The sequence below is a fragment of the Pseudopodoces humilis genome, chromosome 15 (genome assembly GCF_049639895.1).
Source record: "Pseudopodoces humilis isolate 2021_Gansu_Grassland_sample_001 chromosome 15, ASM4963989v1, whole genome shotgun sequence".
Lineage (NCBI taxonomy): Eukaryota > Metazoa > Chordata > Aves > Passeriformes > Paridae > Pseudopodoces > Pseudopodoces humilis.
The window spans coordinates 16,882,036-16,895,977 of NC_142214.1; the positions used below are offsets into that span (position 1 = coordinate 16,882,036).

The 13,942-nt window shown below is 53.6% G+C and overlaps 1 protein-coding gene across 5 annotated transcripts in view; it reads right to left on the reverse strand.

Annotated features, from left to right (window-relative positions):
• Nucleotides 1-781: 781 nt before the first annotated feature.
• Nucleotides 782-13,942, reverse strand: part of FRMPD3 (FERM and PDZ domain containing 3) — a 33,147-nt gene continuing 19,986 nt past the window's right edge. For all 5 annotated transcript variants that reach the window (XM_088062698.1, XM_088062699.1, XM_005527419.2 and 2 more), the window contains 3 exons: nucleotides 12,332-12,476; nucleotides 7,444-8,265; nucleotides 782-6,647 (listed from right to left, as the gene is read on the reverse strand). In XM_088062698.1, coding sequence (XP_087918824.1) covers nucleotides 3,793-6,647; nucleotides 7,444-8,265; nucleotides 12,332-12,476 — 3,822 coding nt within the window. In that variant the 3' untranslated portion in view covers nucleotides 782-3,792. The remainder of the gene's footprint in view (nucleotides 6,648-7,443; nucleotides 8,266-12,331; nucleotides 12,477-13,942) is intronic.

Genomic DNA, 13,942 nt, shown 5'->3' on the forward strand with positions numbered 1-13,942 from the left:
ACACACCAACACCTTCCTCCCTGATTAACAGAGAGCAGTTCATGGTGCCAGGCAAAAACGTGTACATATTGGATATCATCTGCAGCTAGGAAATTGTTTGCCTGGCTCAGAATTCTCCCCAGGTCTGGCATTCTGCTTTGCTGGGCTTTCCCCTGCAGATGCACCAGAGCAGTCCCAGAGGACAGCAGAGCCATCAGGCCACTGATGGCAGGTCCACACTGTCCCCTCTTCCCAGGCAGAAGAGCCAGGGAGAGGCTTGAGTGAAAACACAGACTGGAGCTGGTCACTGGGCGCTCATCTGAAAGGGCTCAGGCAGGGGTTTGTTAAATCACCCCTTTCTCCCCAGCTTTAGGGCAGGAGGGTGTCCCAGCACAGCCACAGTGCCCAGTGCCAGCACTGAAGGGGTGACTGTTGCTGCTTTCCCCTTCTGGGGAAAAATTAAACCAAAACAGCCATTAATAAAGTAAAAGTGACCTTGGCAAGCCAAACAGTTCATTTCAAACCTGTCTGTGATCCTTGCATTTCTACAGGAACAAAAATAGGTTTTGCTTACAAACAGTGTCCTGTACATCTCAGAATAGCAACATTTCCACAAAGTTCTTAAAAAAATACACAAATGCTAGTTTGGATATTAAGATTAATATATTTAATCTTTCTTGTTTGTAAAACAAGACATAAATTTGTATATAGATATAACTTATATATTTTTTTATTTATATATACTATATACAGACAATAAAAAAATTTTCCTTTTTATTAGACTGAGAGATTTATGGAGGAATGATATAGGCATAATGGGGAACTTTGAAGAAACTCGGAGTTTCACACTAGGTAATTCCCAGGGAAAAGGAAAACACGTCTCCCTGTCAGCCTTCAGCACTGTAACAGGCCTTGCCCACCATGGACTGAAGTCCCAATTGGCTCTTCCACTGGATATTTGCTACATGGTTCTTGGAATCAGGAGGCTGTCCCCACAGCAGGATCCTCCGTGCCTTGCTGACAGCCACGGCCCCAGTCCGGGACAGCCATGGGCCAGGGGAGGTTATTGCACTCCAAGGATGCGCATGTTAAAAGCACATTTGTGCATTTCCATAGCTCCTATGGAAGAACAAGACATTTCGAATGTGCATATTTATCAAAAATAATAGAGATGGGAAGCGACTGCTCGCACGGAGATCCCTGATCATCCCCAAGGGCTGGGGCGAGCTGGCTGGCTTGGACAACTGCCCTCAGTGCCGTGAGGCCGATGCTGTGACCTCCTGCCCAGCCAGAGGGGGTGTGACAGGGACAGGCAGCGGGACCCCGGCGGGACGTGAACTGCAGTGGGTGGCAGGGTGAGGGCAATGCAATGTGTGTGACCTTGCTGTGTTCTGGAGGGTAGGTGGATGCAGGGAAACACCAGTTAAGGCCGTCTCATTGGTTATGTCTATTACTAGACTGGGAGGAGGAGGGGAACCTTGGGATGGGAAGGAACACAACTAGGAATCATTTCACCATTCACCCAGAAGTGAAAACGAAAACCCCAAAACAATAAAAAAAAACTCAACTCCAAGTAAATAACCACCTCACAGAACTAAATAATGCTTCTTATGGCAGTCAGCCTGATGAAGACAGAAGAAGAACCCCAACACCCTGGCAAGGAGGACAGCCCCTGGCTGGCTCATGGTCAAAGCTGATCTGGGGCTCCTCTCTGATGGTCACAGTGAAAAGAAATAGGAGGGGGTTTGGGCTGAGCCTTGGGGGGCATAACCTCTGGAGAATAGTGTGAAAGTGGTCTCCCCTCAGCTGCTAGCCCACCATCTGGCTTGCAGTGGTCAAAGATCAGTCAATCTGGGTTCCTTGCAGGGTCTCTAGCATGGATTCAGCCATCCAGAGGGGGAACACAGAATTCTTTTGGTTGGAAAAGACCTCTAAGGTTATTGAGTCCAACCATTCCCCCTGCACTGCCAAGTGCACCACTAAAACATGTCTCCAAATGCCACAACTAAATGTCCTTTAAACACCTCCAGGGATGGTGACTCCACCCCTTCCCTAGGCAGCCTGTTCCAAACCTGACCACCATCAGTGAAGAAATTTTTCTTACATCCAATCTAAACCTTCCCCAGCACAACTTGAAGCCCTTTCCTCTCATCCTGTCACTTGCTACCTGGGGGAAGAGACCAATCCCCACCTGGCTGCTCCCTCCTGTCAGGGAGTTGTGAGGAGCCAGAAGGTTCCCCCTGAGCCTCCTCTTCTCCTGGGAGGCTGAGCCCCCCCAGTTCCCTCTGCGCTCCTCATGTGACTTGTGTTCCAGACCCTTCTCACCTCTGTTCCCTTTGCTGGACATGCTCCAGCCCCTCAGTGTCTTTCTTGTGGTGAGGGGCCCAGAGCTGGACACAGGATTTGAGGAGTGGCCTCACCAGTGCCCAGTCAGGGGGACAGTCACTGTCCTGGTCCTGCTGGCCACACCATGGCTGGGACAGGCCAGGTTCCAGTGGCCTTTTGCCCACCTGGGCACACCTGGCTGATGTTCAGCTGCTGTTGACCAGCCCAGGGCCTTTCCCACCAGACACTTTTCAGCCCCTCTGCTCCAGCCTGGAGCTGCAGGGGGTCGTTGTGAACCAAGGGCAGGACCTGGCTGACCCTCACACAATTGACCCAGCCTGTCCAGATCCCTCTGCAGAGCCTTCCTGCCCTCCAGCACTCCCACCCAAACTGGTGTCATCTCCAGACTCAGGGTGCCCTTGGAAGATACTAAACAGGACAGGCCCCAGCACTGAGCTCTGGGGAACACCACTGGTGATGGCCCCAGCTGGATTTAACTCTATACCCCACCACTCTCTGGGGCTCCTCCATCCACCCACTTTCTCCAGGAGAATGCTGAAGAACACAGTGTCAAAGGCATTACTAAAATCTAGGTAGACAACATCCACAGCCTTTCCTTCACCCACAAAGTCACCCTGTCATAGAAGGAGACCAGGCCGGTCGAGCAGCACCTGCCTTTCTCCTGTGCTGGCTGGGCCTGATCCCCTTGTCCTGTATGTGCCGTGTGATGGCACTCAAGATCATCTGCTCCATGACCTTCTCAGCACCGAGGCTGGACTGTCAGGCCTGTAGTTCACTGGGTCCTCCCCACTTGCAGGCGTGAAGCCCTTGCCTCTGGCACAGGCAGTGCTCAGGACTAGAGCACTGCGGCCCAAGCTGTGACAGTAGAGCCCAGTAGGGTGCCCTAGCTCTGTCCCAGGATTATGGCAACCTGCCCATGCTAGGACTACCTTCCCAAGCCCCAGCACAGCAGTGGGGACTTGCACTCCAGAGATCCCTTCTGCTGCTAATTACGTTGTGTTTGTGGGCCAGGAAGATCCTGGAGGCAGAAGGGTTGTTTACGTGGCAAGACACTGGTTTGGCTCCAGACTGCCCAGGTGAAGCCAGACCTCAGCTCAGCTCCTGACAGCTCACTGGCCCACCACAAACTGTAACAAAGGTCTTTGCACGAGTGAGGCCCAGAACCCCACGGAACCAAACTGGTGTGGAGATGGGGTGCCTGTACCTCCCACATGCTGTCACCAACAAGCCAGCGTGGGAGAACAAGCAGAGAAGCTGCTTGAGCCCCTTGACAGCTTGTGACAGGGCATGAATTCACCCTTCAAACCCATCACCAACACAACCATCCATTCTGCAGAGATCGACGAGTGTCTTGGCTATCGCAAACCCTGGTAAACATGGGCCTGCAGACATCGCATCCTCACCAGACCTGTGAGATTTGACAGCATGGCCTGGCACACACTGGCTTGTTGGTCTTCACAGCTGGCTTTACTTATTGATCAACGTCTTTAGGGAGCGTGTCAGAGTGCTCATGACCGTGGCGACCGTGGCTGACTGGCGGGCGAGCTGCTCCACAGTCTGCTGGTGGCTCAGCGTTCTGGCCGTGGACTCCTCGGCAGCCTTCAGGAGGAAGGTGTAGTTTCTCACCACCTCCTCCACCTTCGTCAGCAGCTCTTGGCGCTGGGACTCCGAGCGCACGACGTACACCAGCCTCACAAAGGTCTCAATGAGGCTGCTTAGCACCTGGAAGCTGCTCGTGATGGCGGAGAGCATGTGGGTGGGACTCTTGTCGACGGCAGCCACGCGGCGGCAGGACGCCCGGAACTCCTTGAACTTGAGGGCCAGCTCCTGCTTGTACTCAGCCAGCTGGGAGATGTAGGGTTTGCAGTCCCGGACCTCAGGGCTCAGCACACACTGCCTCAGGATGGTCAGGAGCTCGTTGGTGTCTAGCTGCACCTGCAGAAACCCATTGGGAAAGCTGTAGGCATGGCCTCGAAGGGTGTTGATCTTTGCCAAGCTCCCCTCAAAACTGGAGGTCCTTAAATCTATTTCCTGGGTCTGGCTCTCATTGGGACTGCTGCAGGCTGTTGCATCTAGGACCTGAAGAGTTCTGCTCATGACTGGGACCATCTGATTGTCCAGCTTCATTCCCGGGAGTATCTGCATGGGGATGGAATAGGACAGCTCATCCTTCTCGCTCCCATCGTCTGCAACATCGCATTTTCTGTAGTAGAAGCAGTACCGGATGGAGCAGCACTTCTCATCCTCCATGTCTTCATCCCGCAGCTCAGCAGGACTTGGATACATCTCCTCCTGGACAGAGAACACTGCTGAACCCTTCTGGTTCTTTTTGTCCTGCGCTATCTGCACGTAGGAGGGGTCAGCCACTCCAGAGGCTTCCTGGATTTTGCTCTTCAGAACAGGACAGAGGATGGTGGGCTCAGGCTCTTTCTGGGGGCCTTTCTGCTTGGTTGTGTAGATGTTCTGGTAGACATCAGAGGACAAGGATGTCCTATCAGTCTTATCTATTTCACTGACACTGTAGCGACGCAAGAGCTTCCTGTAGTGGGGTGCACCCATGCACTCCCCTCGGGAGGCGCACGTTGTCAAACAGGACATGTCGTTCTCTGGATCTGACCGGTTCTCTCTGGACTCTAAACTTGTGGATCGTATCCGTTTGCCTTTGGAAGGGCTGCTCATGCTTGTCAGCCTAATGGCTTCTACCTGCTTCTGGTCATCTGCCGCTTTATCCCTGCTTCGCCTCTCCAGTTCTGGTATCACCAGCTGGTTGGGGGGTGGCCTCATTCCCCTGCAAATCCGCTTGCAGTCACAGCTACGCCTTTGCTCCCTGGACATCCCTGGGACTTTCTGCACAGGACTGCTCCTCAGCTGGCAGCTGCAGCGCCCAGGGGCAGGTGGGTGCAGGTACTCCTGTGGAGGGAGATCCCCTTTGCTCTTTGGCTTGAGCAGCTCTTCAAGGAATTCCAGCTCATACTGCTTCACCTTCTGCAGCTGGGCCTGCCGCTCATCCGTTTCCTTCTTCAGCCGGGTGGGAAATGTTGCAGAGAACAGGTTCCTAAGCCTGAAGTGAGCTTTTGGGGCTTTGGGTTTAGCTGGGACATCAGCATCTTGTTGGCTTACCTCCAGGACTTTTTCTACTTTTTTGGAAGGCACAGTGCTAGTCTGCAAGCTCTCAGATCTGGGCATCAGCTGGATGGGCCCTTTGGCTTCCTCACTGGTGCTCCTGAAAGTGCTACCAGGTGATGGAGAGTGCACATTGCTGCTCTCAGCTTTTAAGATTTTGGCCGAGCTTTCCTGTTGTATTTTCTGTCCTTGGTTTGAAGGAGCTGTGTGTTTCTGCAAGATGAGGCTTGTGGCTTCCCCACCTGCCTTCTGACCTGTCTCTCCACTTGCAGCTTTTCCTGGAGCATCTCTGCTCACTTTTTGCTGGTAGCTTTTAGAGGCAAAAGTCTTACTGGATATCATTTCCTCACCAGCTGAGTCGAGGTGGAAAGCTTCAGCCTGACTGCCAGGAGCTTCCTTAGGACTTGGAGAAACTTCACAGTGCTGCTGCTGCTGCTGCTGCTGACAGTTGCATAACATCTCTGCAGTTTGTGGACCTCCTTTAAGTGTCAAAGGCTTGCTGCTGGCTGGTGCACAGCTGCTGGTACCATTCATGCTCTGGTCTTCTTTTAAGGCTGATATCACTTGGGGAGCTGAGGCTTTTGCATTTGCCACCTGCTGCAGAGCAGCTGAAACGATGGCTGGAGTTACACCACTTTTCTGATCCAGGAGGAGCTTGGAGCTCGGCTGCACCTCTTTGGGCTTCTTCTCTTGTAGATCCTGTGCCTGCTCCCTGCTCGGGGCTGCTGTGGCATGCAGAGATACCTCAAAGGCAGCTTTTGTGTGACCTGCACCTTTGCCCTCGGAGCTTGGCACGGAAGCCCCCTTGCTCTGCTCACTAAGCTGGGGGGTCAGGCCCGGCTGGGCAGCCGAGGTGCAGCTCTGCTCCCCGTGCTGCTGCTCCTGCTTGCTCTTGCAGTTGGTAAGGCTGGGACTTTGGGCAGAGAAGGCTGGCTTCAGTGAAGAGCTCGGGTCCTGGCGGCTCAGGGGGTAGGGTGAGGCGAGAACAGCCTGGGCAGCACAGCTCTGGATTCGGAAAGGCAAGTCCTTCCTGGCCAGGAGGTTTTCTTTGTTGATGTGTTGCGTGAGGAAGTAGGCTGCGTTCTGATGCTGCTTCATAGCAGAGACCATCTCCGAGACATCGGTCAGCTCTGAGGAGTTTGTTTCGTGGCCAGAGTCCAAAGATGACTCAGGAGTGATGGCAGCCAGGACAATAAGACCTGAGGAGGGACACAAAGAAAACCCCACAACAACCCTCACACCACAGTGCTGTGTGGAAGAGAGGGGAACTCCTTGCGGCAGGAGGGTCCCAGGAATGCAGGGCACATTGGAGAAACTTCCGTGACTTCTCACAACTAAGAGTTAAGGCTTGTAAGGGAGATCACTTGTCAGCATTGAGCTGGCTTGATAGCTCAATTCAGCAAGAGCTTCTGGCCTAGGAAAAGATCCTGTGAAGCTTTCCATTGTTGGTGGTAGCAGAGCTATAGGGACGTGTCTGTCACAAGAAGGAAAACTGGGCAACAGGTACTCTGCCATAGTGAGTAGGGCAACCAAGGTGGGACGAGGGACAAAGGACTGTCCTGCCAGCAGGCTGGTCCCAGAGTCACCCATCTGGCAGCAGGTTTGCCTTGTGAAGGGCTCACACACTGCAAAACCTGGGTGGGAACCTGCAAAGACCGATGGCCAAAGGTCCCAGCTGAGTGGGGTCACAGTGGGGAGGAAGCCATGCTCACAGTACTGGTTTGTTAGAGACTCGCCCCAGCATCGTGGCATGTGGCAGATACGGGATAACCAAGAGACTCCTTCAGCCACTGTCAGGGAAAGGAGTCCCACCTCAGCTTCTTAGAAATCTTCTGAGCAGCAACTTGGCTGCTCCTGCTACAGCCTGCTCCACAACTTAGTTTTTACTAGAAGCTGCTTCACAGTCACGTATAGGATGGGAGGAGACTAAAGGAAAGGATGTACAGTAGGAGAGAAAGGCTATAGGGAAAAAGGGAGTCACAGCCACTAAAATACCTGCTGTCTGCTGTGGTGGGGGATGTGGACAATCCTCTGAAGCAGCCAGGGCTTCCAGCGCCTGCAGGGTGGACACCAGGGCATCATCCAGCTCTTGGGCATGGTCTCGGACCGTCCGTGGCTGCACGTTGTCGATCAGAGTGACCGGGATCTCGTCGTAGAGGATGCCACAGAGGTGCCGGCCCTGCTCCTGGCTCTGGGCAGCTGCCCGGCGCTTGGGGTCGTCCTCGTCGGAGCTGTTGTCTCGGAAGCCAGGAGGGGGGGCGGCGATGGCGGGGAGCAGGGACGTTGTCTCGTCTTCTTCCTCATCATTCCCAGGAGGGGGAAGCGACATCAAGTCCACCATGTTGTCACGGGTGCTGCCAGGCTTGCCCCCCGTGCCCGAGGCCAGCCGGCTCTTGATCTTGGCTTGGCAGGACTCGCAGTAGAAGTGGGAGGCATCGCTGCGCAGGTGGGTGTCTATGGTGTGTGCCCTGGTCCTGCTCGCGTGCCTGTCTTGCTCAAGGCCATCCGGGTCGTACTCCTTAGCTGCCCCGTTGTAGCCTTGGCCAGAGCTTTTGGAAGTGGGGTCAGATTTGGTCCTGGGACGAGTTTCCTCAAAAAAAATCAGGTTTTCATTGATATCCGTCCCGCTCTGTCTTTCCTTCCTCTGCTCTCGCATGTGCAGGTAGCAGAAGCGGATGAGCTCCGAGTCCGAAGCCCTGCTGGCAGAAGCCCCGGCTGCTCCGGTGACAGTGGCAGAGCCACCCACCAGCCCATTCTCTTTCTTTCCCACGTGCCCTGCAGTGGCAGGCCGGTGCAAGTTGTGTGCGTTGATGTAATCTAAACCAAAACCACAACAGGCACGTTAGCAACAGCACCTGGATGAAGGGAAAACAGCGTGGGGAATCTCCTGCTCACCCTGGAGGAGCACCCATGTGCTCTCTGCCCTCCAGCCCTCAGCACTGCAGTGGACACCCACATTCCCTGCAGCACAGCTGGGCCACCTGGCTGGTCCTTTGGAAATCCTGCTGGCAGGAACGAGGGTAGAAGAAGTGTCCTGCACCACAGAAGGAGTTGGAAGGGACATTTAAAGGCTATCTGGTCCAATCCCTCTCCAATGAACAGGGATACCTTCAACTAGATCAGGTTGCTCAGAGCCATGTCCAACATTCAAGGAAACATTGAATGTTTCCAGGGATGGGAACCTGTGCCTACACCTCACCACCCTCATCATAAAACCCTTCCTCCTTATATCTAATCTGAATCTACTCTCAATTTAAAACCGCTGCCCCTTGTGCTATAGCTACAAGCCCTATTAAAAAGCCTCCTTGGAGCCTTCTCAAGACTAAAACCTCCAACTCTCTCACCTAGGAGAGGTGCTTCAGCCCTCTGGTCATTTTCATGGGCTCCTCTGGACTTGCTCCAGCAGGTCCATGTCCTTCCTGTGCTGGGACCCCAGAGCTGGAGGCAGCACTGCAGGTGGGGTCTCACCAGAGTGGAGCAGAGGGGCAGAATCCCCTCCCACAGGGCTTTTGCTGCAGCCCAGGACACACTTGGCTTTCTGGGCTGTGAGACCAGGTCCTGTCCAGCCTCTCATCCACCAGCACCCCCAAATCCTCAGCAGGGCTGCTCTCCGTCTGTTCATCTCCCTGGACTGATACTGGGGTTACGCTGCCCCGGGTGCAGCACCTTGTAGTTGGCCTCATTGAACCTCACGAGATTCCCGTGGGCCACTGCTTGAGCTTGTCCAGGTCCCCCTGGATGTCACTCTGTCCCTCAGGTATTTCAACTGAAGGACTCAGCTTGGTATCATCTGCAAACTTGCTGAGGGTGCTCTCAATCCACTGTGTCCTTGATGAAGACATGAAACAGTCCTGGTCCCAGTACAGGCCCCTGAGCTTGATCCCTCTGCTGGGTCTGAGCTGGGCAGAGCCAGAGGAGGGCTGGCCAGCACAGCAGACGCTGAGACACACCCACAGATGTGGGTGCTGCATCACTGATCCACCAGCTCTATCCAGAGGGCAGCAGGAGCAACCTGGCTGCTCCAACACGGACCTCCAGCCTCAGCCTGCCGGCTCACACGTTATATGGCAAGAAGGAATTGTTGCCATTTTTGGGTAGTGCTGGCCACACCAAGCAGTGTTTATCAGGAGACTATTAAAAGAGGATTAATATTGCCTTTTGGGGAGACATCCACTGTAGTTTGGCCGTGTTCAAGTGACAGACACCCCCCAGCCCCTTGTCCCTCGCTGCCCGTGTTCCATGTGCTATTTCTGTCTGGCTGACAGCTCTTGGATCAGGCTGGCTATAACACAGCCCGTTGCTCTTGCTGTTAAGTATCTCCCAGTGACAGCCCTCCCCTTGTTCCCTTGTGCAGGGAAAGTGGCTGAAATACTGCTTGAATTTCTGGCCAGTGGTCCATCCCTCAGGCATCTGTCTGCATTGCAGGTTGGATTGTGCAGCTGTGCTGAGAGCGGCTGCCGGAGGATTCAGGTTTTGTCTTACCAAGGATAAATTAAATCAAATAAATCCTAATTAAATTCATTAGCTCAACAAATTGGACAATTTGTCTCCCCAAACACATGTTTGTATTATACTGTTCATCACCTGCAATGCTAAAATCCCAATAAAAACAAAATCTCTTTCATGCCTGGCCATGGCAGTGCTCAGAAATGACAGCTGTGTCATTGAGGGAGCACAAGGCTGCCGAGGCTGGGGATGTGTGGGCTGTGGCTGGGTGGCAAAGGCTGAGGCAGAAGCTTGCTGGCTGCCCACATCAAGCCAAGGCCTGCTGCTGAGTGGGGCCAAACCCCTAAAATCCAAAATCCAGCTGCTGCATGCTCAGGAAGGAGAAAACTTCCTGACAGGGAGCTGAGAGAGCAACTAAGGGCACAGAGCTGTTTGGCTGATGATGGCTGATGGAGAGAGTGGGGAGAAGAAGGGACAGGGAGGTGAATCACCTGTGTAGCTCCAGCATGGCACAATGGAGGGCAAGGCTCTGGCATATGGCTCTGCAGGGAAATGCAGAGAGATGGATCTAACTGACAACATTTGGACAGGGTGTGCATTCCTAAAAATGTCTGCTGTTCAGCAGGAGGCTCTAATAGGCCTCAGGGAAGATGGATGTGCTCCTCTTCTAGGTAAAAGCATGGGCCAAAGCTTGATTTTACATTTAAGATTCTGGCACAGTCTGCCTGCAGCCTGGGAAGTCTGGGATAACTTAATTCATCCCAGTGGGGCTTTCTCCTGCAAGGATGTGCTAATGATCAGCAGTCGCTGCTCCCTGTGATCCGCCCAGCTCTGACAGCTCAGCCTGCAGCCCTGTGGAGACCAGAACTGTGAGCAGACTGTTTCCCCAATACACTCTAAATTCACTCCTTCTGAAGGGTGACTGAGCAACTGGGCTGAGTGCACTGGGTCTGCAAGGAAACTGCTCCACTCCACGGGTCACAGAGGTTTTCACTGCACCCAGGATAGAGCAGGCCATCCAGAGAGGGGCTGGCAAGATCCATCGCTGTCCCATCCTGTGACTCCCTCACGCTCCTGCCCCTGCAGAGTTACATTGGTTTCTTGAGAGTGTCCAGAAAAGGGCAAGATCTACAACCCTTTTTGGTAGAGGTTTGGATCATGGCCCTAAAGCAAAACCTCAGGAAAAAAATCTAGCTATTGTCACAGTAGCTAGAGTGTGGAAATACACCACTTGCACAGGCTGAGACATCCCCTGAGGGCTCAGGAACTGTGGGTGCCACCAGCCTCCTTCCAAGCCTTTGGGTATGGAGTGCTTTCCATGTCCCTGACTCCCCACAGCCACGTGCCCCATGTGTCCCTGTAGTCCATCTCAGGGTGGCATAACCAGGGAAGGACCTGATGACAATTAAACCAGTTTAGTTGCAAACACCCTCTGCTCACAGCAAAATGTCATTAAATGCATTTCCATAGGGCGACCAGGGCAGAGCACAGTGACAGCTGTCAGTCAGAGGCACAGGGGAAGAAAGGAGAGGAAACTGCTTATACTTACACCAAAATCACCTGCCAGACCTTTTCTGGATTCACTGAGGCTGCTGTAGATGCTTTCCTGATCTCTCTTCTGAGTGTGTCCTCCCACATGAGCCAAATCCATGTTCAGTGCCTTCCCCAAAGGCACCAAGTGCTTTCCTGAGGACCCTGGGAGCTCTCTGCACTCCTCCCAGCTCCCCAAGCCAGGCCCATCTTGAGAAGGGAGTTTTGACACTGGCAGCTAAACTGAGGACTTGTCACAGCTCTCTGGAGCTGCAGTGACACTTGGGAGGTCTGGGAGTGACCTTCCAGAGGCAGCTGGGTTGGTAGTTTGCCCAGTCTCCAGTCACTGAACCCATATTTTATACTTCCCTGTACAAAACATATTGGATGTGAAGACCTGCATGGAACAGCAGCTTGTAGTTCATGCTTGGCTCTTGTTTGAAATCACTGTTGAGAATCACTGCTCTTTTTGGAGGTGTCCAGAGGCAGCAGGAATACAGTGCCCTGAGCTCAGACCCTCATGTGGGGCTCTGGGGCAGGATGCCAGCCAAGGAATGTGTGTTGCACCCCTGCAGCAGTGCACAGGCTGTTCTGGGAGGGCCCAGCATGTGGCTGGCAGCTTCACAGGTCTTCTCAAACAGCACCTCCTGGAGCTGCTCCAGGAGCTGCCACAACAACTCATGGTGTTTAGGACCTGAGCTGATACCACAAGTCATTTTGGCCAACCCAAACTGAGGACCTGTCTCCCTGCTTTCTGGTTGATTAGGGAGTCTGCTGGTTCTCAAGGGGAGTGGGAGCAGAGGGGAGATGCCAGAGAAAGCCTTCACCTTCCTGATGCTGCAGAGTGCTGGGGGAAGGGGGCAGGCTGGGGAAGGGGCTGGCACGGAAAGCAGAGGCTGAAACGTACCTGCCTTGATAATCTGAGGTGGGGGCGGCTGGCTGGGGGCCCTGGACAGGATCATCTTCTTGGAGTCCACCAGGAGACGGCAGTAGCCTGCGATGAGGCAGGCGAAGTTGGTGGCCTCAGGCCACTCCATCAGCAGCACCAGCGGCTGGAAGGAAAGAGAGGCAAAGCGAATGAGGGCCGTGGCTCAGCTGATGGGGATCAGAGCTCCACGGGCGCTGTGCTGGGCCTGCACTGCTGGAACTGGTGAGCTGCTGCTGCTCCCAGAACTCCCACATGAAAAACCAGCCAGGTGCACAGCCTTGCTCCAGCTGAGCCCACCAATGGCTGTGCACAGGAGAGTGTCTGGCTGCAGCTGTGGTTCCTGCTCGCTGAGTCCCCCAAGGATGAACGACCCACAGCAATGTCCTTCCGATCCTCTGTCTCCATGTCAGTGCTCTGAGCCCACCTGCAAGCACCTGTTCAACCATCAGCGCCTTGGGAGGAGTGCAGGGAGTTTGTGGAGTCTCCAGCTGCCAGAACCCCTCTTTCATTGCAGGCACCGTGTCTCCTTCCCATAAATGAAACATCTGCTTCCAGCAAGATGCCAAAGGGGCCAAATCCCATTACAGGTTTCCCTCAGCTACCACTCTGAGACTGTGCATCTTATTTAAACCTAACCCTTTGGAAAATTAAATTTGTGCTTAGGAGCAGATGGTGCCTTCCCTTTTAGGAGAGCATTTATTTGCATGCTAAAAAAGATCTTTGCTTTAAAGAGAAATAAAACTCAGACATGATCTGTGTGACACATAAAACCTCACAGCACAATCTAGCAGCAGGCAGTGCAACTCCCAGTTCCCAGACTGTCCCAAGGAGAAGATGAGCTAGCCCAGGGAAGCTGTAGGGATGGGATTCACTCTTACCCACCCAGTGAGGTCCTGTGCACTGCTGGCACCAGGCTGGGCAGAGCAGCCTGTGTCAGCACAGCTCACTTGAGAGGTCCATGCTCTGTCTGAGCCCCCAGCTCTGCTCAAGACAGACCCATGAGATGGAAAAAATTGACAAGTGCCTTCAATAGTTATGGCAAAGGCGGCTGCTGCCCTCACCTACCCCTTGCACAAAGCACCTCTACCTAAAGGACTTTTGTACCCAGGTACAGGGGATATCTGAGCCCACTGGGGGATGCTGAACTGCTGCTGTCTCAGGCTGCCTGTCCTGCCACACTCAGCCTCTTGCACACTGAGAGCCCTCCAGGACTCAGGAGAACTCATTTACCACATTCAGGGAACACCAAGGCTGTTTCAAAAAACACTTAAGCCTACACAGTATGAAAAGCATTAAAGCTATTTTGGTTTTCTTGTTTTATAACCACAAGAGGTTCCTGGTACCCATTGGCCAGTTTTGTGCTCTGCTTAATATTTGCTGCTGTAAGCCACCAAGCCAATTCTGGCAAAGGAAGGCCCACCTTAGGCCAGAGTGTCATGCTCTGGACCATAAAGTGCAACAAACTTGGGTGTGAAGCCATCAGACCTGGGTAGAGCTGCATGTGATCCCCAAGCCATGCCAGCCCCTGGCAGGGGCAGATTTCTCCTAGGGCCAGGCTAAAGAAGTTCCCTCTTTGGCTGCTGTGCAGGA